Source organism: Pseudorca crassidens, chromosome 9 (genome assembly GCF_039906515.1).
Source record: "Pseudorca crassidens isolate mPseCra1 chromosome 9, mPseCra1.hap1, whole genome shotgun sequence".
Lineage (NCBI taxonomy): Eukaryota > Metazoa > Chordata > Mammalia > Artiodactyla > Delphinidae > Pseudorca > Pseudorca crassidens.
In genome coordinates this window covers 3,381,778-3,404,270 of record NC_090304.1, presented here as the reverse complement: position 1 = coordinate 3,404,270, position 22,493 = coordinate 3,381,778, and the positions used below count along the sequence as shown (strand labels likewise).

The window sequence follows — 22,493 nt, the reverse complement described above, 5'->3', positions numbered from 1 at the left end:
GTGAAATCCCAGAAGTGAAGCCTGGCAGACAGGAAGTGCTCAGGAAATTCAAGCATCTCCCTTTGTCTTGTCCTCACTGTTGTTTATGCTGTTTGCAGTCAGCATATGCCGTCCAGCAGTGATGTCGCCAGTGGGTTTGAGCTCTGGCTCCAATGGGCTGGGCTGGCTCCCCTTCCCCTGCTCCTAGGCTTCTTCCACCAGGCCCAGCATCGAGAGGGTTATTTACTAAGTGCTCACTGAACAGCCGTTGATTCAACCCAAGGCTGGGTCAGCCGTTTAGATAAACAAAGAGTTACCCTATGACCCAGCAAGCCCACTCCTAGGTACAAAAGCTGAAAATAGGGACTCAAACAAATACCTGTACACTTTTGTTCACAGCAGTATCATTCACAGATAGCCAAAAGGTAAAAACAACCCAAACACCGATGAATGGATACACAAAGCGTGGTTCAACCACCAATGGGAGGTTATCTGGCCATAGGAGGAGGAGCACTGACACAGGCTACAACACGGATGGACCTTGGAAACATTCTAGGCGAAAAGGTCATGTGCTGTAGGATTCCACGTACATGAAAAGTCCAGAACAGGCAAGTCAATAGAGACAGAAAGCACATTGGCAGTAGCCTGAGGCTGAGGGAGGTGGGGGGATGGGGAGTGTCTGCTAAATGGCTATGGGGCTGTTCTTTTTTTTTTTTTTTGGTACGCGGGCCTCTCACTGCTATGGCCTCTCCCGTTGTGGAGCACAGGCTCCGGACGCGCAGGCTCAGCGGCCATGGCTCACGGGCCCAGCCGCTCCGCGGCATGTGGGATCTTCCCGGACCGGGGCACGAACCCGCGTCCCCTGCATCGGCAGGCGGACTGTCCACCACTGCGCCACCAGGGAAGCCCAGGGGCTGTCTTTCTGGGGTGATGAAAATCTTCTGGAACTAGACAGAGGTGACGGTTGCACAACATTGTGAAGGTACTAAATGCTGCTCGACTGCATGTTTAAAAATGATTAAATAATAAATTCTCAGGTATGTGCATTTCGCCACAATAAAAAAAGATACACACGGGGAGAAAAGTACATGTGTATACACACGTGACAAAACGTATCTCTAACAGACACACGCAAAGAAATAAAAACCCAAGATAAACCTCGCTATAGTAACCCTGTCTCCTGGTGGCATTACCCGACCTTTTCCTTGGGTGACAGTGTGAATGTCTGAGAGGCAGGAGTGTTACGTGGTCAGAACATGGCGCTGGGCCCAGACCTCCTTGGAAACCCAGCTGGTAGAGCTTGTAGGAGCTCTGTGACTCTGAGCCTGCCAATCTGACCTTTCTGTGCCTCAGCTTCCTCATTTGAGAAACGGGGACAGTGCGAGAACCCACCTCACAGGCTTCTGATGATGCCTGAACAAATCAGTACACGCGGAATGCTTAGGGATGTGTGTTAGCACTGGTAGCCGATGCTGGAGACACGGTAGGAATGGGCGGGGGGTGGGGGGTGGGGATGGGATGTTCAGTCCGGCGTCCTTGCTGGGGAGAAATCTAGAAACTCAAGCCATTGTACCAGGAGCCACGCCGCCGAGCTCCCAGCAGCCTGCAGCCACGGGTGGCCACAAAAAGCAGCTGGTTTCTGGTCAGCTCACGGGCAGGGCACTGCCCTCCTGCCTTCCTTCTCTCAGCCCCAACCCCAGCTCTCCAGGACCCGTGCTGGACACTGGGGGTCCTGGGGCTCACACCTGACCTCACAATGGTGGGTTCCATGGGGAGAGGTTCCCGGGCAGTGAGACCCTGCCTAGGGGGAGAGGGGGGCCTGGCCTGGTCGGGAAGGCTCTGTATCCCTCCCATGCGCTAACAGCAACGGCAATGACAATAGTAATGGTTCCTTTTGTGTATACTATGCGTCTTCTTTGCAGATGAGGAAACTGAGGCACAGAAGGGTTGTGTGGCTTACCTAAGGCCGCACAGCACATAGGTAGAGGAGTTGGATTTGGACCCAGGTGGGCTGCCTCCTGGGACTGTGCTTTTAAGTCCTGCTCTAACCTGCTTCTCAAGGGCAGCAGCCTCTAATCTGGCCTCTCTGCCTCCACCCCCTTTCTTTACAAGGCCCCAGCTCGGTGACCCACAGGCCATGGACTTCCCCGCTAAGATGCCCGCTTCCAGTGACTGAGTGAGGCCCCACCGCTCAGCTCGGTCCTCAAGGCCTTCCCTGGTCTGCAGGTCCCGTCTCCTTTGTCCGTCCTGGACCTCCCGACATTCCCCACACATTCCCACGCGTCCCTGCCTCTGAGCCTTCATCCAGGCTGTGCCTTCCATCATTTCACAGATACTGACCGAGTGCCTGCCACGTGCTCAGCTCTGGATGGCTCCTTAGCTCGTGGAGCTTCCAGGCCAGGCAGGGTCAGTGACAGGCGCTGACAGTGAGCAGGTGTCATGGGGAATGTTGGGGAGGCTTCCCGGAGGAGGGTCCACCGGGCAGAGATCTGAGAGCGAGCCGGAGTTACCCTGCTGGAGGAAGGGGAGGCGGAAGAGGGGTAACCGTGAGAGAGCGAGTGTGAGAGAAGGAGGGAAAGAGGGGAGAGAGGGGGAGGCAGCAGTGTGGGCAAGTGCTGGGGGTGGGAGGGGGTATGACACACACTTGGGAGACCAGGGAGAGAGGGCCAAGGTCAAGGCTGATCTGCCATCTCCTGCACCTGCCCAAGTAACCCGTTCCTCCCTTTGCACGCCAGCCAAGTTTAAAGGCCTCCCTCTCCCCACACACTTGGCCCCTCAAGTCAGAGATGGCCTCTTTCATCCCCAGGACCCCTAGCCCTGCCCACGGAGGGCCGAGCACAGAGGATGCGCACTGAAAACCTTGCCATACGAAACCGAAGGCCCCGGGGAGAGGGAAGTGGGAAACCGGCCGGCGGGTGGTTGGCCTCATGGCACAAAAGCAAGGAGACCATCCCCAGGATTCTGCAGCATCAGACGGTAACTGTGGCCTTCCATGACCCCTTCCCCGCTCCTTCTTATTTCAACTCTATTTATTCTTGGCGCAAACACACACACCCCCCCTCATGCCCAAGACTGACAAACGCCATCGGTTAAACGATCCCACAGGGCATTTGGCACAAGGCCTTCCTTCAGTTCATCTGCCAACCTAACCTCTGTATCGTGGAACTCCCCACAAAAGGGGAGTGCGGACAGAGACAACTCAGTGCTAACGAGGGCCTGCAGAGCTCACTGGGAGGTGGGTGAGTGGTCGGAAGGGAGGGAGGGAGGGCAGGTGGAAAAGACCCAGGAGGGCCCCTTACAGGCGAATCAAGAGGCCCACCAGAGAAGACTGAACCAGAAGCTTCCTATGTGGGGATCTCAGCTCACCATGCCTTCTGCAAACCTCACCCTGTGTACACTGGGGCTGGATATATAGCATCCTTCCTGGGTTGAGGAAGATCATTATAAGATTACATTTCAGTGACCCAGGATTTACCCAGGGTATCAACCAGACCCAAGCCTGGGAGTCACCTGATTCAGATCTCCCTGCGGGGTCCCGGCAGGCTACATAATCTCTCGCAAAATGAGCATAAAACACCTACTTCCCAGGAGTGTCCACCGTTGAACGTGTCTTGGGGCCTCTTTTATGTATCAGGCACTGTGCTGGGTACTAGACACACAGTAGAGACCAGGTCAGCAAACTGTCCAGCCCAGAGGGAGCAGGCGTTCTTGGGAAGGAGACAAACATAACTCAACCACCCAACACACGAGAAGATTCGGACAACCGAGGAAGCACACGGAGGAAGCATTAGTGTCGGGGGCAACCAGAGGGAGGCTGGGAAGCCCTCCCTGAGAAGGTGATGTGTGAGCGGAGACTTCAGGCTGGCTTAGAGCACAGGACGGCACAGATGCTTAACCGCAGTGATCCCTTCACCCCTCCTCACGGAAGAGATGTCTCCACCAAGCAGACAAGCACACTCACTGAATCATAAGCTGCTGTGTCCAGGAAGGCCAAGGACACAGGACGCAGAGATGGGAGGAGAAGGGAATGCGGGAGGGGAAGTGCTGAGCCCTTGCACCAGGCTCCTCCTGATGGCAGGCTCCGTCCTCTCGGCTCTCAGGTTCAGCACCCTGGAGAGGTCTGACCCCTGGATAGATTTCAGCACCGTGGACAGGTCTAAACCCTGCAGAGACTCCATGCGCCACAGAGATTCAGTACCTTGGACAGGTCCAGTCATGCCACCCCCCCCCCCCCCACCTTCCTTCTGTTGCTCCCTGTCACTGACCAGCCATACATAGCTGCACCTACTTAGACTGACATTCCAGGCCCTCCCTGGACCAGCCTCTCAGCTCTACAACACCTGACCTCTCTCCAACCCCCCCTGAATGTTCCTGACCCCCTGAGCTTTCTCTGAACCCCTTCCTCTTTAGTTTTCTGCCTGTCGAAACCCCACCGACTTACCAAAGCACTGAGCCAACACCACCTCTTTCATGAAGACCTTTTCCTGATTTAAATGGGGGCCTTCACCATACCCTACTTTTTGCCCTCCTTCCAGACTGTGAGTTCCTCGAGGAACTGTGTCTGATTCGTGCCTTCTCTCCCAACTGCACGCCAGCCCAGCACCTGGTGGGCACCCAATGTGTGCTGCGGGAGTGAATGAATGAAGTTGCAAAAATGACTTAGACAAGTACCACCGATGGTCGAGAGCTCTCTCTGCCAGGAACTGCATGCGTCACACACATTTTTATCTAGTTTAAGAAACTGAGGCCAAGAGATGAAAGATTTGCCCAAGTTCACACAGTGAAGAAGCGACAGAGCCTGGATTCAAACCCAGATCACATTGCACAGCCTGTGCCCTTGACCGTGGCTCCTTTCTGTCCCTATCCAACCCAGTGCACTGCCATCTGCCAGTCCCGCGGAGCCTTGAGCACAGCAGCCGTGGTCCCCTGAAGTGACTCTGAATCTTTTTTTAGCCTGAAATTGAAATCACTGATACTTCAAATTAGAACCCCAAAAGGAACGAGCCAAGAATTCACATCTGCAATCGCTACGCCACCCGCATCCACCTTCTCAGCAGGATTCTGGGCTACTCCTCAGCCTGGACCACCTGTTCTCAGTCAGTATGGAGGACAAAGTGAACTATTCTCTAGGTACAGGAGGAGCTATGTCTACGTGCGGGAAAGGGGACCAGCCTCCCAGCCTTCCAGGGGCTTCCCAAGAGCAGTGCCCTCTTTAAAGCCTCAGAGAGCAAAGACCCCAGTGCTATGACCTCGGACAGCAAAGACCCCGGTGGTAGGAGCCTTGGAGGGCAAAGACTTTAATGACAGCCGTTTGCCCTGGGCACTGACATATTCTGAAGGCAAAAACAACAAAATTAGCCGAACTCCTCTGCGCTGACTTTTTTTTGCTACTAAAGGAATGTTCTTCAACCATCACTGAGAAGACAGCAGGAAGTTTAGACCTTAGCAAAGGCTTGGCAGGGTGATAGAGAGGCAGGTCACGATGGCCACAGCCTCCCCTCCTACAGTAGCTCAGGTGCTGGCAGCCCAGGAGCAGGGGGGCTGGAGTGGGAAGCTAGCCAGGGGGCCCAGGTCTTTTCCAAAACCAGCACAGCAAGAAGCCGCAGAGCTTCAGAACGGAGACAGTTCACGTTTGGAGGGACCCGGGACAGCCACTGGAACCTACTTGTCTTTTAACATGAAACTGACAAAACTTGACCACCAAAGTATCAACATGATTCAAGGTCAAGGATTCGCCAGTCGCCCTAGAGCTTCCTGCCAACATCTGCCACCCGCTCTTTAGCTTAGTTATTGAATAAGTGCCCATTTAAAATGACTTAAATAAGATACGAGGAATTCTGCGGGGGAGGGCGGTGGGTAGAGTTCCTAGATCAGCCACACAGGCCACCAGCAGGACATGTGACAAAGGCTCTCATGATACCCTGGAAGGCCAGACAGAGAAAGTGAGCGGTGTGGCGCGGCTGAGAAGGAATGCTGGCACCGGGGAGACCACGAAGGGCTCTGGCCTCGTCTCTGGGATTTGCTGCTAGAGGGTAAAATGAGAGTCAGGAACAGGAGCTCCAAGACTACCTAAAGCCAGACTCGTGCCAAAACAGGATTGAGCAATGCAGTGAGTGCCGGGGGAAAAGAGGTTCAAGCCAAAGCCGGAGGCAGTGCCTGCCAAGGATATCTGGGGCTTGGGGTGGGGCGGGGTGGGTGTCTGCATTAGCTGATGTCCCCTCCACAGAGAGGCACCACGAAGCTACAGCCGGAGCGCTCCTGGCTGGAAGTGCCCGACTGTATGTGCTTGGCCCGTGGCGGGTGTGCTCTGTAACAGCTACACGCTGGAAACGACAGTGGTAACAACCACCTGTCATTATTATAACATTATGACTTATTATCTTTTAATTGAAGTATAACTGATTTACAGTGTTGTGTTAATTTCCGCTGTGCAATAAAGTGGTTTGGTTATATGTATATAGACATTCTTTCTCAGATTCTTTTCCATTATGGTTTATCACAGGATATTAAATATAGTTCCCTGTACCATACAGTAGGACCCTGTTATTTGTCCATCCTATGTATACTAGCTTGCATCTGCTAATCCCGAACTCCCCATCCGTCCTTCCCCCTCCCTGCCTCCCCCTGGCAACCATGTCCTCTACGTGTGACTTATCGTTATTATTGGTTCAGCTAATCATCATTGGTTTCATCTCCTGAGTCAGGCACCATTAATGATGATGAAGGACAAGATGATGATCAACAACAAATACTGATGGGATGCTATGCCCAGCACCGCTAGCCCTGCACGGTCTCCTAGCCAACACGACAGGGGTTAACAGCAGCTCACGTGCCTAGAGCTCGGGTGGCACATACAATGGACCCTTGAACAACACGTGTCTGAACTGTCTGGATCCACTCATGTCCGTATTTTTTCAATAACTATACAGTTGGCCCTCCGTATCTGCAGGTTCCACACCTGTGGATACTGAATCCTCGATACAGAGGGCTGACTATGACACTGAGCATTTATGGATTTCGGCATCTGCGGTGGGTCCTGGAACCAATCGTCCGCGGATACACCAAGGGACTGTAGTTCACCTCCGGTGCCTTAATTCACACAACCGCCCAATTTGCTGATGGGAATGTTGAGACCCAGGAAGCGTGTGCTGACTGATGATGTGCATAACCACCGATCAGGAATCACCTGGACTTTACTATTTACTCTCCTCCGTGTAATACTTAATTTTCAAGCTGGGGAGGCTGACCGGTTATCACCAGGTTGTAACAACTGTTCATACCTCCAGCTGGGTTGAAAGTAATGGTTTGGGCAAACGTGCAGCTAGGATCTGTGTTACATTTTCCAAGTCCGGTTCCCAAGCAGCAGCCTGACACACGTTTTATAAGGTACTCAAACGGTCTCTAAGGAAAACACCAGGGCATCCCTCAGCGTCCTCACTTCAATGCAAACTGAGATTATAAAACAGTTCCAGGCCATCTTTAGTGCAAGTATTTAATAGGAGGAAAAAGTAATTAGCAAACTCAAGCATCACTTTCCTAGGAGGAAGGATATTGCTGCCTGCTTTAATTGCAAGGGAAAACCTATTTAGGGAAATTAACACAAAACGAGATTGGCCACTTCAGGACTAAGAAAACAATCACAAAAACCATGGGAGTCTCCCTTACTGCATCAGGTTGGGGCGTGCTGGCCCCAGGAGAATAATTAACGCCCACCACAGTGCTGTTGACCTGAAAGCAAACAGTAACTCCTTGTGGCCAGGGAGGCTGAGACATTGCCCGTCTCCCTGAGATGGCTTCTTCTAAGGAATAATTTTCCATTTGTGAAATGAATCCCTGTCAAAAGTTAATGCTGTCTTTCTAGAAAATCTGAGAAATAGAGAGAAGTCTGCAAAAGAGAAAATGATCACACAGGATCCCATCACCTAGGGGTTAATACTTTCTCTCCTTTTTTTCCTATGCTTATACTGGGGGGAGGTGGTATCATTTAGAGGATACTGTGCCGATAACTTTAATTCTGTCCTCTTCACCTAATATGAGGTAACCGTTTCCTGTTGGTAGTGAGAACTTCTTGCAAGCATAATTTTTAATGCTTTCTTATAAATCCACAACAGATGCATGGTGTCCCCTTCACCATCCCCCTCTACCTCCACCCTTTTCTTTTTGCCGCACTGTGATCTCTGCCTGTTTTTTAGATCATTCCCTGAGGGTGGGGGATGGGCTCCTCGATGTCAAATTCCCTGTTCAGCTTTATGGCTCTCATCACATACCTGCCCCGTCAATTTCTAAAAGGTTTACGGCAATTTATCCTTTCACATGGCGACCTAGGAGTGCCGTCACCAGCGACAGGCATAGTCATCAAAAAAGTGTTTGCTAATTTGAAAATAAAAACTGGCCTCTCGTTGCCCGTGTTTCTTCTTACTCTGTGCCCATGTACACATCCGGCCCATCAAAACATCTCCTAGCATCTCTGAGCTGTGGTGTTATTGACTCAGACAGCCGGGGTTGGAATCCCTGCTCCCCTGCTGCGTGACTGTGGGCAAGTGATTTAACCTCTCTGTGCCTCAGTCCCCTCATCTGTAAAATGGGGATAATACCGATGTTATTTTACAGGATTATTGTGAGGGTCGGATGAGACACTGCAGTGCATGGCAGATGCACCCTCGATGACTCCGAATAAGGACACGGGCCTTCGGTTGTATTTGCTGCCAATGTTGTCTGCTCTTCAGATGTTTACGGTTTAGCTGTAGTGTGAGCAATTCTTGAGATACAGGATATTTGAGTTTACGAAAGTAAGAGTTTCCAAATGGGGAGGCTTGTGGAAGAAAGCCAGTGAGACCAGCGCGGTGCCTGCTTCTGTGTTTTTGTTAGAACGCTAAATTAAGATGTTCAAAGAGCCAGAACAATGAGGCCAGCCGGTCATCACCCTTCCTGCCCAGCGGAACCCCCGGCGGCGGCACCGCAGCTCCCTAGAAACGCTGATGCTCCTGCCTCGTGGTTCCGATCCTGTGGGTGTGGGCTCAGCCCAGGTCTCAGTGTCTTTGAAAGGTCTGCAGGCTACCCTGGTGCCCAGCCGGCTTTCACTGGGTGAGGCCGACGGGCACTCCAGTTTGTTGAGTCCCTGCAGGAATCAGAATGACACCCCCACCTCCAGTCTCCTTAATTACTTCATGCAAAACTGTCACCCCATCCACGTCCTCCTGACGACTCCTCCCGGCAAGCGGTCTCTCCTGCCCCACCTCCTGTGGTCGAGGAGCTTGAACCGAGATAATCTCAAAGAAATAGCAGACGGAGTATTCAACACACTGTGTCTGAGGCTGACTGCCTCTCAGCTTCGACGGCAACTCTCCGAGACGTCTGTTATTTAAACCAGTCTGAATTGGGCTTCCTTTTGGTCCTTAATCATTCTTGGCTGGTGGAGGCCCCAACCTTAAATGTGACCCGCACAGGAAGAAAACTTGCCCAGACTCCCCCGCCTGCTTCTCCCTCTGGGCTGTCACTGCCCCCGGCCCACCTCTCTGAGGATCACTCCCCGCCCCCCCAGGTCCCCAAAGGGACACTCAGAGCCCACCGCCCACCCTGTCCACTCCCGCTGCCCCTAACAGCTCTCTGGGGAAGCTTCAGTGTCATCAGCCATCCGGGGGACTCTGGCACGTCAAGCTGATCTGAAAACTGTAAACACACACGGTCTACAGAGCCGCCTGTTCGAGTGTCTCCATGCACGGAGCGCCCACTTCCCCTTCTCCACCCCTGAGATGAGATTTCATGACAACCTGCTGGCGCACCAGGGCCCATCTATTTCATCGTAATTCCCAACTGGAAGATAGCCTTTCCCACACAACTTCATTCAGACCTTTGGCTTTTGGGCAGGAGGGAGGGGCGTGGTCAACAAAGAAACAATACCAACAACAAAAGAACAGACTCCTCCCCAAGGGCCAGGCAGAGAGATATACATTTTAGAGGACGAGCACCTAAGAAAGGCACGCACAAAGGAAACCCTCGACAGGGTCGATGCCGGCAAGATGACCGTGTGTGCGTCAAAGTCCAAGAAGGAAAAATGAAATTCAGTAGCAGCTGAAGACTCGGAAGAGTGAACATTCACTTCAGAAGTTGCCTGTTGGTCCCAGAGTTCACACTGCAGCACGCGTTTTTAAAGTGAAAGTAAAAGTCGGACACGCTTCGAGTTCCTTTCCAATGGCAAAGAGAAAGGAAGGCTTGCGGGAGGGTGCGGGGTGGGGGGTGGGGATGTGGGGAGATGTGGACAGTTTGCCCGCCCTCGGGGCAGCTTCCAAACAGGACCCTGCACTTGACCAAGAGCCCGGAAACCCCAGGCTCCAGGATGGCTTCCGGTCAAAACAAAGATCCACCTATGACACGTGAGTCTGTCTAAAACAATCCCTCCACGATTGAAGCTTTTCACTGAAAAACATAGAAAGATCTTCTGTTGGAAAAAACATGCACCTATAAGGCTATAAACGATTTTACTATTCCAGTGGCGGAATCCGGCAGCTGGGAAAACAACTCAGTGGAGATAGTCCTTTACACCCAAGCTCCTAAAGGAGAATTTCTGAGCCCCATGAGGCAGCCTTGGAATGAAGTGGGAGGAGCGAGGTTCCCAGGCCCCCCACCACACACACCGGCCGGCCCACTGTGTTCCCCATTAGAGTAGGACCCGTGGTGAGCAGCCTTGTAGGGCCTGGGGCTGTTTTGGGCCCACGTCTCCTTCAGCTCATTTGAGACATAATAAGACAGACATAACCTTAAGGCAGCTCAGGGCCAGTCATTCCTGGAACCCTGGAATTCAGAGGCTGCCCAGAATATAAATGCTGTTCCAAAGTGGCAAATACGTTTGCACAGCAGAGGTTAGAAGCAATGTCAGAGGAGGCGCTTGGAAAACAGAAGGGCAGAAACTCTTAACGCTCCTAATTTCCATGGAGCCTTCCATCCATCCGACCAGGTGGCATGCCTTCTCTACCTGGCCCAGGTGTGCACTGCGGGCACGTCTGCTTCCTGGGAGAGGGGTGGGCCCAGCAAACGCTCTGCGGCCGTCCCACGCTTCTTTTATTGACTAGTTTATCAAGGAAACAATCTGATGAGCCTAACAACCAGGGATGCTCCCGCCTCTGCAGCCCTCATTTATTATTTAAAACCGAAAACCAGCAACAGCTATGGCAACTTACTGGAGTCTCTGTCTCTGTCTCTGCCTCTCTCTCACACACACACACACAGACACACACACACACACACACACACACAGACACACACACACACACACACACGGGAAGGGGACTTACATCACAACTGCAACCTACAGAAGATGATTCAACCCAGTCTCTCTGCATTTTCATGAGGTTACAAATCGAGTTAACTCATGAAACCACAGCGGGTTTCAGTCTCCACCATGCTGGGTACGCATCCCACAGTTTCAGTGGACAAGAATCCAAAGGAGTGCAATTCTTCATCCGAGCCAGGCTCTGATTGGTCAGTAGTAATTTAAATACATCTTTCAGCACATAGAGTGAGACCGACGCACGATGCCTGGTATAAGGTAAAGCACCTTCTGTCTCACGGCTCTCTCTCCTCCAACAGTACCTTTCCTTCTGGGTTTCCAACACTCTCATAGTCTTCAGAAACACCAAGGAGATCATGAGTAGAACTGCAGCTCAAAAAGCACCCTTGGAAGGTTAGGCATCGTGGAGAGAAATGGCTTTAAGCCGCCGTCTCGCCATGGCCTGGATCTCCTCCTTTCCAGAACGAACAAGTGTCTGGCCGGCCCCACGGCAGAGGCACCGAGTGCCCGGCTGGACACCACGCACCCATTCTTTCCACCTACAGGTGGATTTCCGGAGCAGATGAGACAGGGCTGAGGGTGAGCCCTAAGGAATGCTCTTGCAAGAAACATGAACTCCCAACGGGGGCCATCTGAGCTCACCAAGCCTCTTAGAAATAATTTTTTCAAGGTATAACATAGTCTTTTATTCTTGATATTTCCAAAGGGTAACACGTTCCTTTGAAAGTAACACCTAAACATGCAAAAGGCGGGGAGCTCAAGTGTGCCGGCAGCTTGGTACCTCAGACACACCAACATGGCGACTTCAGGTGAGGCTTGAAGCAGCCGGGCACTCACGTCTAGTGAGATTTTTTTTAAACGAAGAGGACTCTCCCTCCTTCCACCTACTAGCAAAAGCTAGTTTTCCCAGCGTCTGAGTTTCAAAGTTTCCTTTTTGTACCATCAACTCCAGCCACCCACCTTGCCCAGGCTCCTTGGTGTTGGAAGGCCATCATCCATCCAACCGGTCAGTTACCTCGACTTAAAAATCAACAGACTCTCGGCCACCAACGCTACAGACCTCACGTGAGCAACAGCCAAAGTACAGCGGTTTCCAGCCTGCCCTCGTGACACAAGAACGGGCCATGGCCCCTCTTGGGTCTATTCATACAGTCACAACCACACGTCCACGCGTGTCCCCGACATCACGGCAACCACCTTTCTCTTCCGTCTACCTCCTACTTCAAGACCAACGGCCAAGTTACATACATTCCAAGCCTCCAAAGAGATAAAGCTACAGTCTCAAAGACAACCCCAACGCACAGTCCTCAGAAGATGGCATCCACCGTGGGTGGAAATAAGCAAGCAACCCCGGTCCACGGCAGCCTCCATGCCCGCCCCCAGATCTGGCCCAGTGACCACGCTGCCAAGACCACAGACCCCAACCCCACGAGAGGCGGCACTCTCCCCAAGCAGAAGGATATGAACACCGCTGTCCCTACCTCAATCAAGAAGTCCCCAGTCCTCAGTCCGGCCTGCCATGCCACCCCACCTTCATCCACGGACTCCAGGTACTGCAGGGCTGGGAACGCTGGCGTTGGCGTGAACTCTTCGATGGGCGTATCCGCTGGGAAGACAAGGTATACCGCGTTACAAGCCTGGGAGATGTTTCCAAGTTGGTAGCCCAGGCCTCCCACGGGACCCTGGGAGAAAGCAGGCCCTTGTATCTCCGTGGGAAGTGGGTGGCCCAGGCCAGCTCTCCCCTGGGAAGGGGCTGGTACTCCTGGTCACGGGTCAACACCAAGTCAAGCGACGGAGCCAACTGCCTTTTGGTGCCACCACCATCCCTCTTGGCCTCTGCGCTGAGAACACAGGATAACGTGCTCCCCTGTCCATGTCTGTATGTACACGCCTGTCATTTTCTTTAAAAGCATCAGTGACTAAACATTTTCAGTTCTATAAATGGAAACGTTCCCCCCATAACCACATGGAGCTACAGAAACACCACACTGAACTGCTTGCCAAATTTACATCTACGTAGACTCGCTACCAAGGGAATTCAACTTGGAGCGTGGACGGAACAGAACGCTGACCCAGTGGGTGGCTGCAGATTTGGAATCCGCTTATGAATCCTCTCTGCTGGGAGCCCGGCTCTCTGTGGCCACTGTGCGGCCAGCGTCCATGGGAGGGCTGGGCCCCCACTCCTCAGCAGAGCCAGTGTTGGCTTCTGGGCCCCAGAGCTGCAGAGGGAAACTCTAGGGGAAGAGGTGGACTTTCCTGGGTGGCCATGTGAGGCCGGGGGTGGCGGGTGGGAAGAGGAAGGCGGCCTCGGTCGGGGGAGGGGAGACATCACACAGACAGTCATGGACACACACGGGGGACAGATGTATCTCTTCTCCCTCCCTCTGGACGAGCTGCTGTCAGGGCAGCCCGGGCCTTGAGCAGGTGGGGCTGCCACCGGGGAAGGAGGCCTCCCGGGCCAGCACAGGTGCGGGACCCCCAGCGTGGCACGGAGGCTCCGAGATCAAACTTGCACACGGTTTCCCCACACACGCGGGGCACAGATGTCTCCTCGCACGGGGACGCGATGCCATTTTGTTTTATTCTGAAAGGGAAGACCCCAAGTTCAGGGCTGGCAGTGGGTGCACTGCCGTGGAACACGTTCCTGGAGCCCTCACTGCAGGCCACGTGACACGTATGCTGCCGGCTGGGCCACGGCGGAGGGGACCATCTTGCAAAGTCACCTTAGAGGCGGGCACCCGCACGCCTGCCGCACTCGGAGCTGGGGCCCACTCCCAGAACGGGGCAGTTCTGAGGTGCCCAAAACTCGGGACCGGGTAATTCTGGGCGTCTGAGACCAGGAGCTCCGAAGCCAGCCACAATCAGGCTGAACTAAACCATGAAACACAGATGAAACCCAGGAATTAAAAAAAAAAGAGTGGGGGGAGGGAGAGAGGGAGGGAGGGAGGGAGGGAGGGAGGGAGGGAGGGAGGGAGGGACGCGGGGGGGGAGAGAGCGAGCAATATTGTGTACAGAAAATTAAAAATATTCCTAAAGGAAGCCCCGATGTTTTAACAGGCAGAATGTTAAAGAACATGGTTGTCTAGCAACCGAGTACCCCCAGGAAAAGGGCTTCTTTTTGAGCCGGGGAACATTTTTTCTACAGGCGTGCACACACACACACACACACACACATGTGGATGTATCCAGGCTGCGAGCCGCTGCTCTTACCTTTCGCCCCGCGGAGCACAAATCCGAAGCCCTCATTGTCTTTCTTCTGCAGGACCACGGTCTTCTCCTCGATGATGCAGTCACTGTAGAGAGAATTCCGGGGATAGCGCCCATTACTGTAGCCCGTCATCATCACCGTGGCCGATCCTCCAGCGGGGACGTTCATCATCATAGCCAATTAATCACCCCAGCTCGCGGGCTCCAGGCAGCATGGAGGCAAGCAAGCCGGGTGCAGGAGGAGTGAAGGCAGCTGGGGGGCAGGCTAACGGGATAGGCGGGCTCGGAGGGGGGGGCCGGGCAGAGGCAGAGCGGGAGCGAGCAGGAGGCAGGAGTCATACATGGTGATGGCAGCGCGGGCTGGCTCTGGGCAGCGGAAAGCAGAGAAAGTAAGTGGCCCGCGGGCACGGAGGAGGCCGCGCGTTACGGAGCCCGGGCCGGAGGCAGCATCCAGGGCGGCGCAAGGAAGTCAGCCGGAGCGGACAGGAGGCGGCAGGCTTTGTTTTTTTTTTTCTTCTTCTCGAAGGGCTTTAAAAAAACATCACATTCTTTGTGCTCCCTGCAGCCGCAGGTACCGGGAGACGCGGCGACCCCTCCCTCTGCTCCGGGGGAACGCGGGCCCCCCTCGGTCTTCCGCGGAGCCCACAATGCCACCGGCGGCGGCGGCGGCGGCCGGGCGTCATCCCGCGCGGAGAAACCGCAGGCCGGCGGAGGGGGGCGGCCGGCGGGCGGGGGCAGGTCACTCCAGTGACACGGAAGCCACTGACAACCCGGCCTCCTCTGGCGTGGGGATGGGGAGAAAGGGGGCTGCAGGCTCCCCCTTGGAGACACAGTCTAAAGCCACACCAGCTGCCTCTTGGCACAGAATTTTTGCTTTTTTTTTAAAGGAAAGAAACCCCAAAGCTCCAACTTTGCTTCGGTGGCCAGAGCCTCCCACCATCCAGAGTACGGGCGCGTCGCCACGTGATCAACCGCCCGCGGCACCGGGTGCAGGACCGAGGTGGACTTCCCGGCACCCCGCCCACCTTCCGGGGGCCGCATCCCTCTAGGATTCCCTGCTGCCCCGGAAGTAAGTCGGAGGGGGCGGGCAGGGCCGCTGCAGGGGAGGGGCAGGAGGCAGCCCAGAGAGGCTTTCTCCAGGGTCCTAAGGGGCTGGCGTGGGAGGGCAGGGTGAGGCGGAAGGGCGCCGGCGGGCGGGCCCCCAGCAATTCCGCAGGCCTCTGTCCTGGAGGGGGAGGCCTGGGGATGCAGACGGCGAACGGTGGGACGGGCTCGAAGTCCCAGACGACTGAAGGTCAGCTTTGCCCAGCACTGGATTCGCCTCCTGCAGGAAGCTCGTGGCCCCCGCTTGCAACCCAGGTAGGGTGGCCCGGCAGGGGCCAGCAGCCGAGAGCATCGCACAGCACGGACGAGCCGGGGCGGCTTCCGAGAGGTGGGGGACGCAGCCGGAGGACACACAGGTGTCCGGACCCGCTGCTGAGCCCTCCAGCCCTGCAAGAGGTGCCGCACAAAGGAACTCGTGGGCGTGGCCCTGCCTTCCAGGAAAGCAGGGAGGGACACACACCTTGACAACAGGCAGACCACACAATCCAGGATGACCGGTCCAGGGTGTTCTCAGAACCTGGGCCGGGGTTCAGTCCCTGGGCACTCACTCAGCCTGCCAAGTACGGGGGGGGGGGGGCCCAGGGAGCCATTGCTTTAACTGCCGCTTGGCGGGGAGCCAGGACCCGGGAACCACAGGAGCGGAAGGGGAGGGGCTTGGTGGGCGGGGCTCTGGGGGGAGTGGACCCTCCAGCAGGCCTGTCCGCCTTTCCATCCCGTGCCTTCCCCGACCAGAATACAGACACAACTGTCTCCCCACCACCCCTTCTCCCCACCTCTGAACTTCTCAAGCCTGAGGGCGCCCTGGCTGGGCAGGTGCAAACCCGCCACCTGCTCCTCCAGCGAGAGGCCTCCAAGGGCCAGTCTGCTGAAGCCGCACCTTTTGCAGCTGCACGTCCCCCTGCAGGAGCGGCCCCTTGAACCTCTGGAAGGATGGTGCCCGCCCCCCTGGGGACACATGTGGCCCCCGACGCCTGCCTCCGCCCGGCTCCAAGGTGACCCTGTCCCGCTCTCCCCTCTCGTGGCCTCACCATGGGCCGGCTCCACCCGCCTGGCAGGCGACCCCCGACACCTTCAGCTGGACCCTCCAGCTGTCCCCCAGGCCGGGGAACTTGTTAGGGACAGTGTGGCTGGCCGGCCACTGGTTGACTCCCTCCCTACCGACCGTGGAGGGCGAGGGAAGGCATTAGCGTCATGCAGAGCTCAGCTCAGATCCCGGCTTTGCTCTGGCCCCAAGGTCACTCTGACCTTCAGAGCCTCAGGGTCCCGCTCTGCAGAATGGGAATAATAGCAAGGCACGCCTTGAGGACCTCACGAGGAGTCAGCAAAGCAATCCACCTGAGCCCAGGTACGCAGCACGTGTTAAGAACAGCAACCGTCCTGAGCGGGGTCATCGTTGGCGTGTGCCAACCCCCTCTTCCTCCTGTAAGGACCCCTCCCAGGCTAACGGCAGAGCCCCTCTCCTGAGTCCCCTCTTAAACCTCGCGGCGGTTCCTGACGACTTGCTCGTGGCTGCCTGTCTTGGCCCTGTGCTGTGTGGCTACGCCGTCCTGCTCACCGAGAAAACGCCCGGCTCCTTAGTCTCTGATCTGAAGAAAGCAGCTTGAATTCCTCTCTCCTGCATTAGTTCAGTAGCTGAACAGCCCCCGGTGCCCTGCCCGTCATGACCCCATCTCACCTTCATTCACACACAGACCTGGGTTTGAATCCCAACCTGGGCATTCACCAGCTTAGCTTCTCAGAGCCTCAGTTTCCCTATCTGCAATGTGGGAGCAGTAATTCCTGCCTTGCAGGGACTCTGAGAGCAAGTGAGGGCAGTGCCCCTGCCCTCACAACAGGGGAAGGTGCCCTCGTCAGCATCCCCACGTGCCGAACCCCCCAGGAGACAGCGACCTCTTCCTGGGGTTACCCAGCACGGGGCCACGTGAAATGGAGCAAAATGGGCATGAACACAGGCGTGCAAAACAGGGGTGGCAGTGGCCGAAGGAAGACCGCAGGGTTTCGAGTGAAGAGGTCTCCGGGACGGTCCCCAGAGGGCAGGGCGGCTCAGCATTGTGGAGGGCCCACTGCACACAGCTGGCCCCGCCCAGGACGGGAAAGGCAGTTCCGGGCTCTTAGAAACCTACAATCTGGGTAGCAGTCCTTGAGAAGCGATGGGAAACTCCAACACAAGAGTCATTCCCTTAAAACAGGAGCAAATGTCCAGTTTTGTCCGAATGGCCCGACCACCCGCGTGGGATGAGAATGGGAAATCCCACAGTCCAGACCTCAGGGCAGGGCCTTCCCCAGGTGAGAGTCTCCCAGGGGGCTCTTCTGGCTGCTCTATGAACCTAAAAACCGTCTCAGGACGGCAGCCGCGGCATCCGGAAGACGTGGCTTCTGTGTGCTGCCGCCAGAGATGCGCCGAAGCCCCGAGAACCAGAGGCCGCCTGAACCTCCGCCCCAGGCCAGCCCTGGTCCCGCCCGAGCAGATCTGCCCTCCAGATGCAGCCCCAACGCGCGAGATCTGACTTCACTGGGGCAGGACCTCGGCACATGCACGGTCCCCGTGCTGCTCCCCGCGCTGTGCATGCAGAAATCACCACCACCTGGTCCCTGGGGACGGGGCCTAGGGCCGCAAACAGCCCAACTCCAAAGTGATCACGCCCACCTTGCTTTGCATCTTCCCCCTGCCTTGGACCCCAATCGCAGCCCAGCCTCACGGCCGAGTCTCCTCCATATGCTCAGTTTCACTCCCCTGAAACGCCCTCCACTTGGCCTTATCGTTTACCCACGTCCTCGCAGTACCTCACTTCCTTCTGTTCCACGTTCCCTTTGCCGGCCACGTCCACCCAAGCCCTCCTGACAAGGGGCCATCACATAATCTCTCTACGGGGGTTCCCTCCAGCCTTGTCCCAGCCTCTGATGGGGCCCTTCTCACCTTCAAAGCCATCACCTGTGGGCTTCTTGGGAGTAAACATCACGCCCCTTTCTCTCTGAATCTCCCTACGTGCCATAACATCTACTCTTGGTAAGATTCTAACTGTGTTTGTTAATGAGAAAAAAATGTAATCCCGTTGTGCTCTCTTCCGATGTGTTTTCTGAACAGGGCAGGAGAGCACTTTAACGTACCCCCAGTGTACCCTCCTTTGGCAGATTCCTCTAACGGGAGCTGTGGAAGGTAAAGGGGGTGGGCATTCAGCCCAGCCAAGTACAGCTGCTCAGGTTGCGCACAGTACAACTACGGAGAATGCCATTACGTCGCGGCCATCATAGACCCATATGTTTATTGCAGTGATTTTGGCTCAGCTGGAAGGAAAGGGCCTCGAGGAAGGGGCAGCCACCTTCATCGAGTTCATGCAAAGACGGAGTGCAGGCTTTTGGCTGCCTCGGGGAATGCAAGAGATGTCCATAGATGCCTGTCTACCTGGGGGCTGGGCCGCCATGGAATCAGGAGGTATCCACAGAGAACCACATCAACACTGACAGACACAGCCCCGTGTTGGAAGTCTCCTGGGAGCCACACGGTACAGACCGTGCCATGTTTCCGTCTTTTCACTCCCTAATAGCCCTATGCACACAGCAGGAAAGAGTGTGCCGAATCATGGAGCGAGGCAGGAGTATGGTGGGAAACTGGTTGGCTGCCAGAGAGGGCCTCAGAGTCCCTGCGCCACTGGCAGGCCTGAAGACACTGCCGGTGCCTGCCTGGCAAGACTGCAGGCGGCCGGGCCTCAAGTGGCCTTAACTGTGGCCCCGTGATGGGCCTACAGAGAAGGCTGTGCTTGGCTTGGGCCCAGAAGGTAGCAGGTGTCAGCGATGACAGTTGGCATTTAGGATTTGTCAGTCACTGAACGGGCTCCCTTGGCAGTGGTGTCTGATCCTGGAGGAGCTGTAAACCTGAAGCCACAGGAAGCCCGGCCTGGGCAGCTGAGATGTATGAGCAGGTGGGGCCCTGGGGTGGCTCTGTCTGCCCTGTCTCACGTGGGAAGGCTCATTGCAGGCATTTTAATTTTGAACACAAGGACGGTTGGGGTAGACCAGATGGCCTCAGCCGGGCTCTCAGGATCCCGGCTGGGATGTGACCCTGACGAGTCAAACAGCTCCATTTCTTCCCTCTGCTCCACTGGGATTGGGTTTTGGCCTAGAACCAAAGTTTAGAAGCAACTGGGGCCAATGGTTAAGCTACCACGTTAATTCATAAATGAATGCAGCCCTTCCTTACCGAATATCTTACTTCACCTGAAGCGTCAGGTGAGGGAGTGGATATCCGGCATTTGTGGAGGGAACAGACCAGACCCAGTCTGGCCCTCGTGGACATGTCAGGGGTAGTGGGTTGAATGTGGATCCCAAAATTCTGTTCACGTCCAGTCCCCCATATCTGTGAACGTGCCCTTATCTGGGAATGAAGTCTTTGCAGATGTGATTGGTTAAGGCGCTCGAGAAGAGCTCGTCCTGGATTCAGTGAGGGCCCTAAAACCAACGGCTCGGGCCTTAGAAGAGAAAAGGGGGAGATTTGAGACAGAGGCTCAGGGGAGAGAAGGCCGCGCGTGTGAAGACGGGCAGAGACGGGAGGGACGCAGCCACTAGCCGAGAAGCACCCGAAGCTGGAGGAGGGAAGGGAAGGTCCTCCCCGGAGCTTCTGGAGGGAGCGCTGCCCTGCCGACACCTTGGTCTCAGACTTCTGGCTCCAGAACTGGGGGAGGACACATTTCTGCTGTTTGCGGCCACTCCCTCTGTGGTCGTTTGTTACAGTAGCACCAGGAAGCTCATACACCTGGCGGGCGGGAAGATAAATATGAATCCAACCATCACACAGATGTGTAGGATATAGTGCTGTGTGAACTAGAAGGGGGCTGGAGGGCTTCCTGTAGGAGGAGGACCAATGCACGAATAGGAGTGAATGGGTTGAGGGGCTGGAGAAGGAAAGAGGGAGAGGAGAATATTCCAGACAGAGGTGGAACCACAGGAATGAAAGTTCTGAGGCCCACCTGGGAGGCAGGAGGGGCCGATCACACCAGGCTGTGGGTGTGGGCCGCCTGCACACCAAGAGCAAGGCCCAGGGGTGGCAAGAGGCTGGAATGCAGCTTCAGGCAGGCCCAGGACAGCCCATGCTTCCCCCTAGTATCACCCGGAAGGCCAAAACGACAGAAAGTGGCTGATCTACTCCTCTCCCCACTAGCCTTTTCCCAGCCAGGCCTGAATCCCGCTGGGATAGCCCAAGGCTGACTTAAGCATGGGGCAGAAACTCTGTCCCACAGCCATGTCTCCTGCTCAACAATTCACGCAGGGAGGTCTGCTGTTGCTGTGTTGCTGGTGTAACAGCTCTTCCCAGGCACCAGAACGAGATGCTGGCCAGAGATGCTGCAGGTCATCAGGCCGGCCCGGCCCTGTGGCAGGAGAGGATGTCAGATGAGGCACAAACGCGGGTGCAGGAGGGGCACACACGCCGGACGCGGTGCCTTGGTCAGAAGCGCTGATCCCCTTCAGCTTTGCGGAAGGGGCTCCGTGGACTGCCGGGCACAGGCAGCAGGGCTGTCTCGGCAACTGGGCCCTACAACCCAGCCCCCAGTGCCTCAAAGCTTTGGGGACCCCACAAACATGTTTGCAAGCTGGAAAAGCAAATCCACTGGCTCCAAATTCCAAAGAGCAAACAACATGGAAATTAGCCTGTGTTTAATTAAGTGTCTCTGAAATTGAACACGGGGTCAACTTCATTACTGGCTGAATTCTGTGTCCATCACGCACCCTTGCACGTGAAAACTACCTGCGAGTCAGATTTTCTCACTTGGAGACACTTCGTGGGTACGTGGCTCAAGGCAAAGAAATCACAGAAGCCGCTGGGGGTCTTCCTGCACCGAGCTACTCACAGGCAAACGGGTCCAAAGGCAAAATTACCAAAATCATTTCAGAACTATTGTGTGTGTGGTAAGAAGGTATATTGAATGCAGGCTGTGGGCGTGATGAACACAGCTGATTAGATCTGGGCTGGGGCGGCCGGAACTCAGGGTGCAGGGCCCCAGGGGGGTCTTTCTAAAGCAGCGGAGGCCACGTGGGCAGCCTGGGGACACCCGGGGAAGATCCTGGAGGAGAGGCGGGCACATGTACCACCTCTGAGTGCTCCTCCCAGAGCACTTGTGGGGGGGATCTCGCCTTCTCTAGGGCAGGGAAACGGAGCCCCAGAGAAGCCGCGTGTGCGTCACTCCCCATGGAAACGCATTTCGGTGACAGAGCCCGATGGAGGTGGGAACCGGGACGCTGTTAGAAAGAGGGGCCTATAGGGACGGCGAATGGCAGCGGCTGTCCTAGAAACTTCCGGGCTCTGCCAGTCAGGAAGGATGAGGCTACACAGAGAGCCCGTCGGCTCTTCCAAGGGGGATGCCAGGGGCCTCAACAGGTGTCCCAGCTGGGCAGAGATGCCAGGTGTGGGCAGGCGGCCCAGCTCACCACGGCGGCGCTGGCTGCGGAGTGGCACAGAGGGCCGCTCCACAGAGGGCAGGGCCAGGTCCGCTCCTTGGGAAGGGCTGGTGGGCCATGAGCGAGCAGGAGGGGTTCCCCAAGTCATCTGTCCCTCGCCGCCAACACTCACTACCGGTGGGGCACCTCTCAGCTCGCAGCCACACACGCTGCTGCTCCCTGAATCCTGCTTCCTGCATCCCGGTCGGGGGAACGCTTGGTGTTGCCCTCTAGCCCTCCCCACCCCTCACGAGCAGGAGGCAGCCCTAATTCCCAGGGGATGGGAAGCCCACGCCACCTCGGTGCTCAGGGAGGCGGACTGCGCAAGGCTGCTCTGTGTCACGCGCGGGAGATGACGAATGTGGCCAATTCATCCCCCAGTGACACGGCTCCTGGCTCCTGGAGGCCTTGCCCGTGAAGCGGCATCATCTCAATCTCACGGGTGAGGATGACGGGCTGTCCCCACGGAGCGCACCCACCCAATCCG

At 55.8% G+C, this 22,493-nt stretch overlaps 1 protein-coding gene and 1 long non-coding RNA gene across 8 annotated transcripts in view; one reads left to right on the top strand and one right to left on the bottom strand.

The window, feature by feature from the left end:
• SHANK2 (SH3 and multiple ankyrin repeat domains 2) overlaps positions 1–22,493 on the bottom strand; it is a 548,806-nt gene that overhangs the window by 140,734 nt on the left and 385,579 nt on the right. For all 7 annotated transcript variants that reach the window (XM_067747966.1, XM_067747967.1, XM_067747965.1 and 4 more), the window contains 2 exons: positions 14,477–14,559; positions 12,748–12,872 (listed from right to left, as the gene is read on the bottom strand). In XM_067747966.1, the coding sequence (XP_067604067.1) occupies positions 12,748–12,872; positions 14,477–14,559 (208 nt within the window). The remainder of the gene's footprint in view (positions 1–12,747; positions 12,873–14,476; positions 14,560–22,493) is intronic.
• On the top strand, positions 14,320–22,076 carry LOC137229855 (uncharacterized). The gene is made up of 3 exons (XR_010945881.1): positions 14,320–15,044; positions 15,361–15,542; positions 15,804–22,076. It is a non-coding gene; the product is annotated as an uncharacterized lncRNA (long non-coding RNA).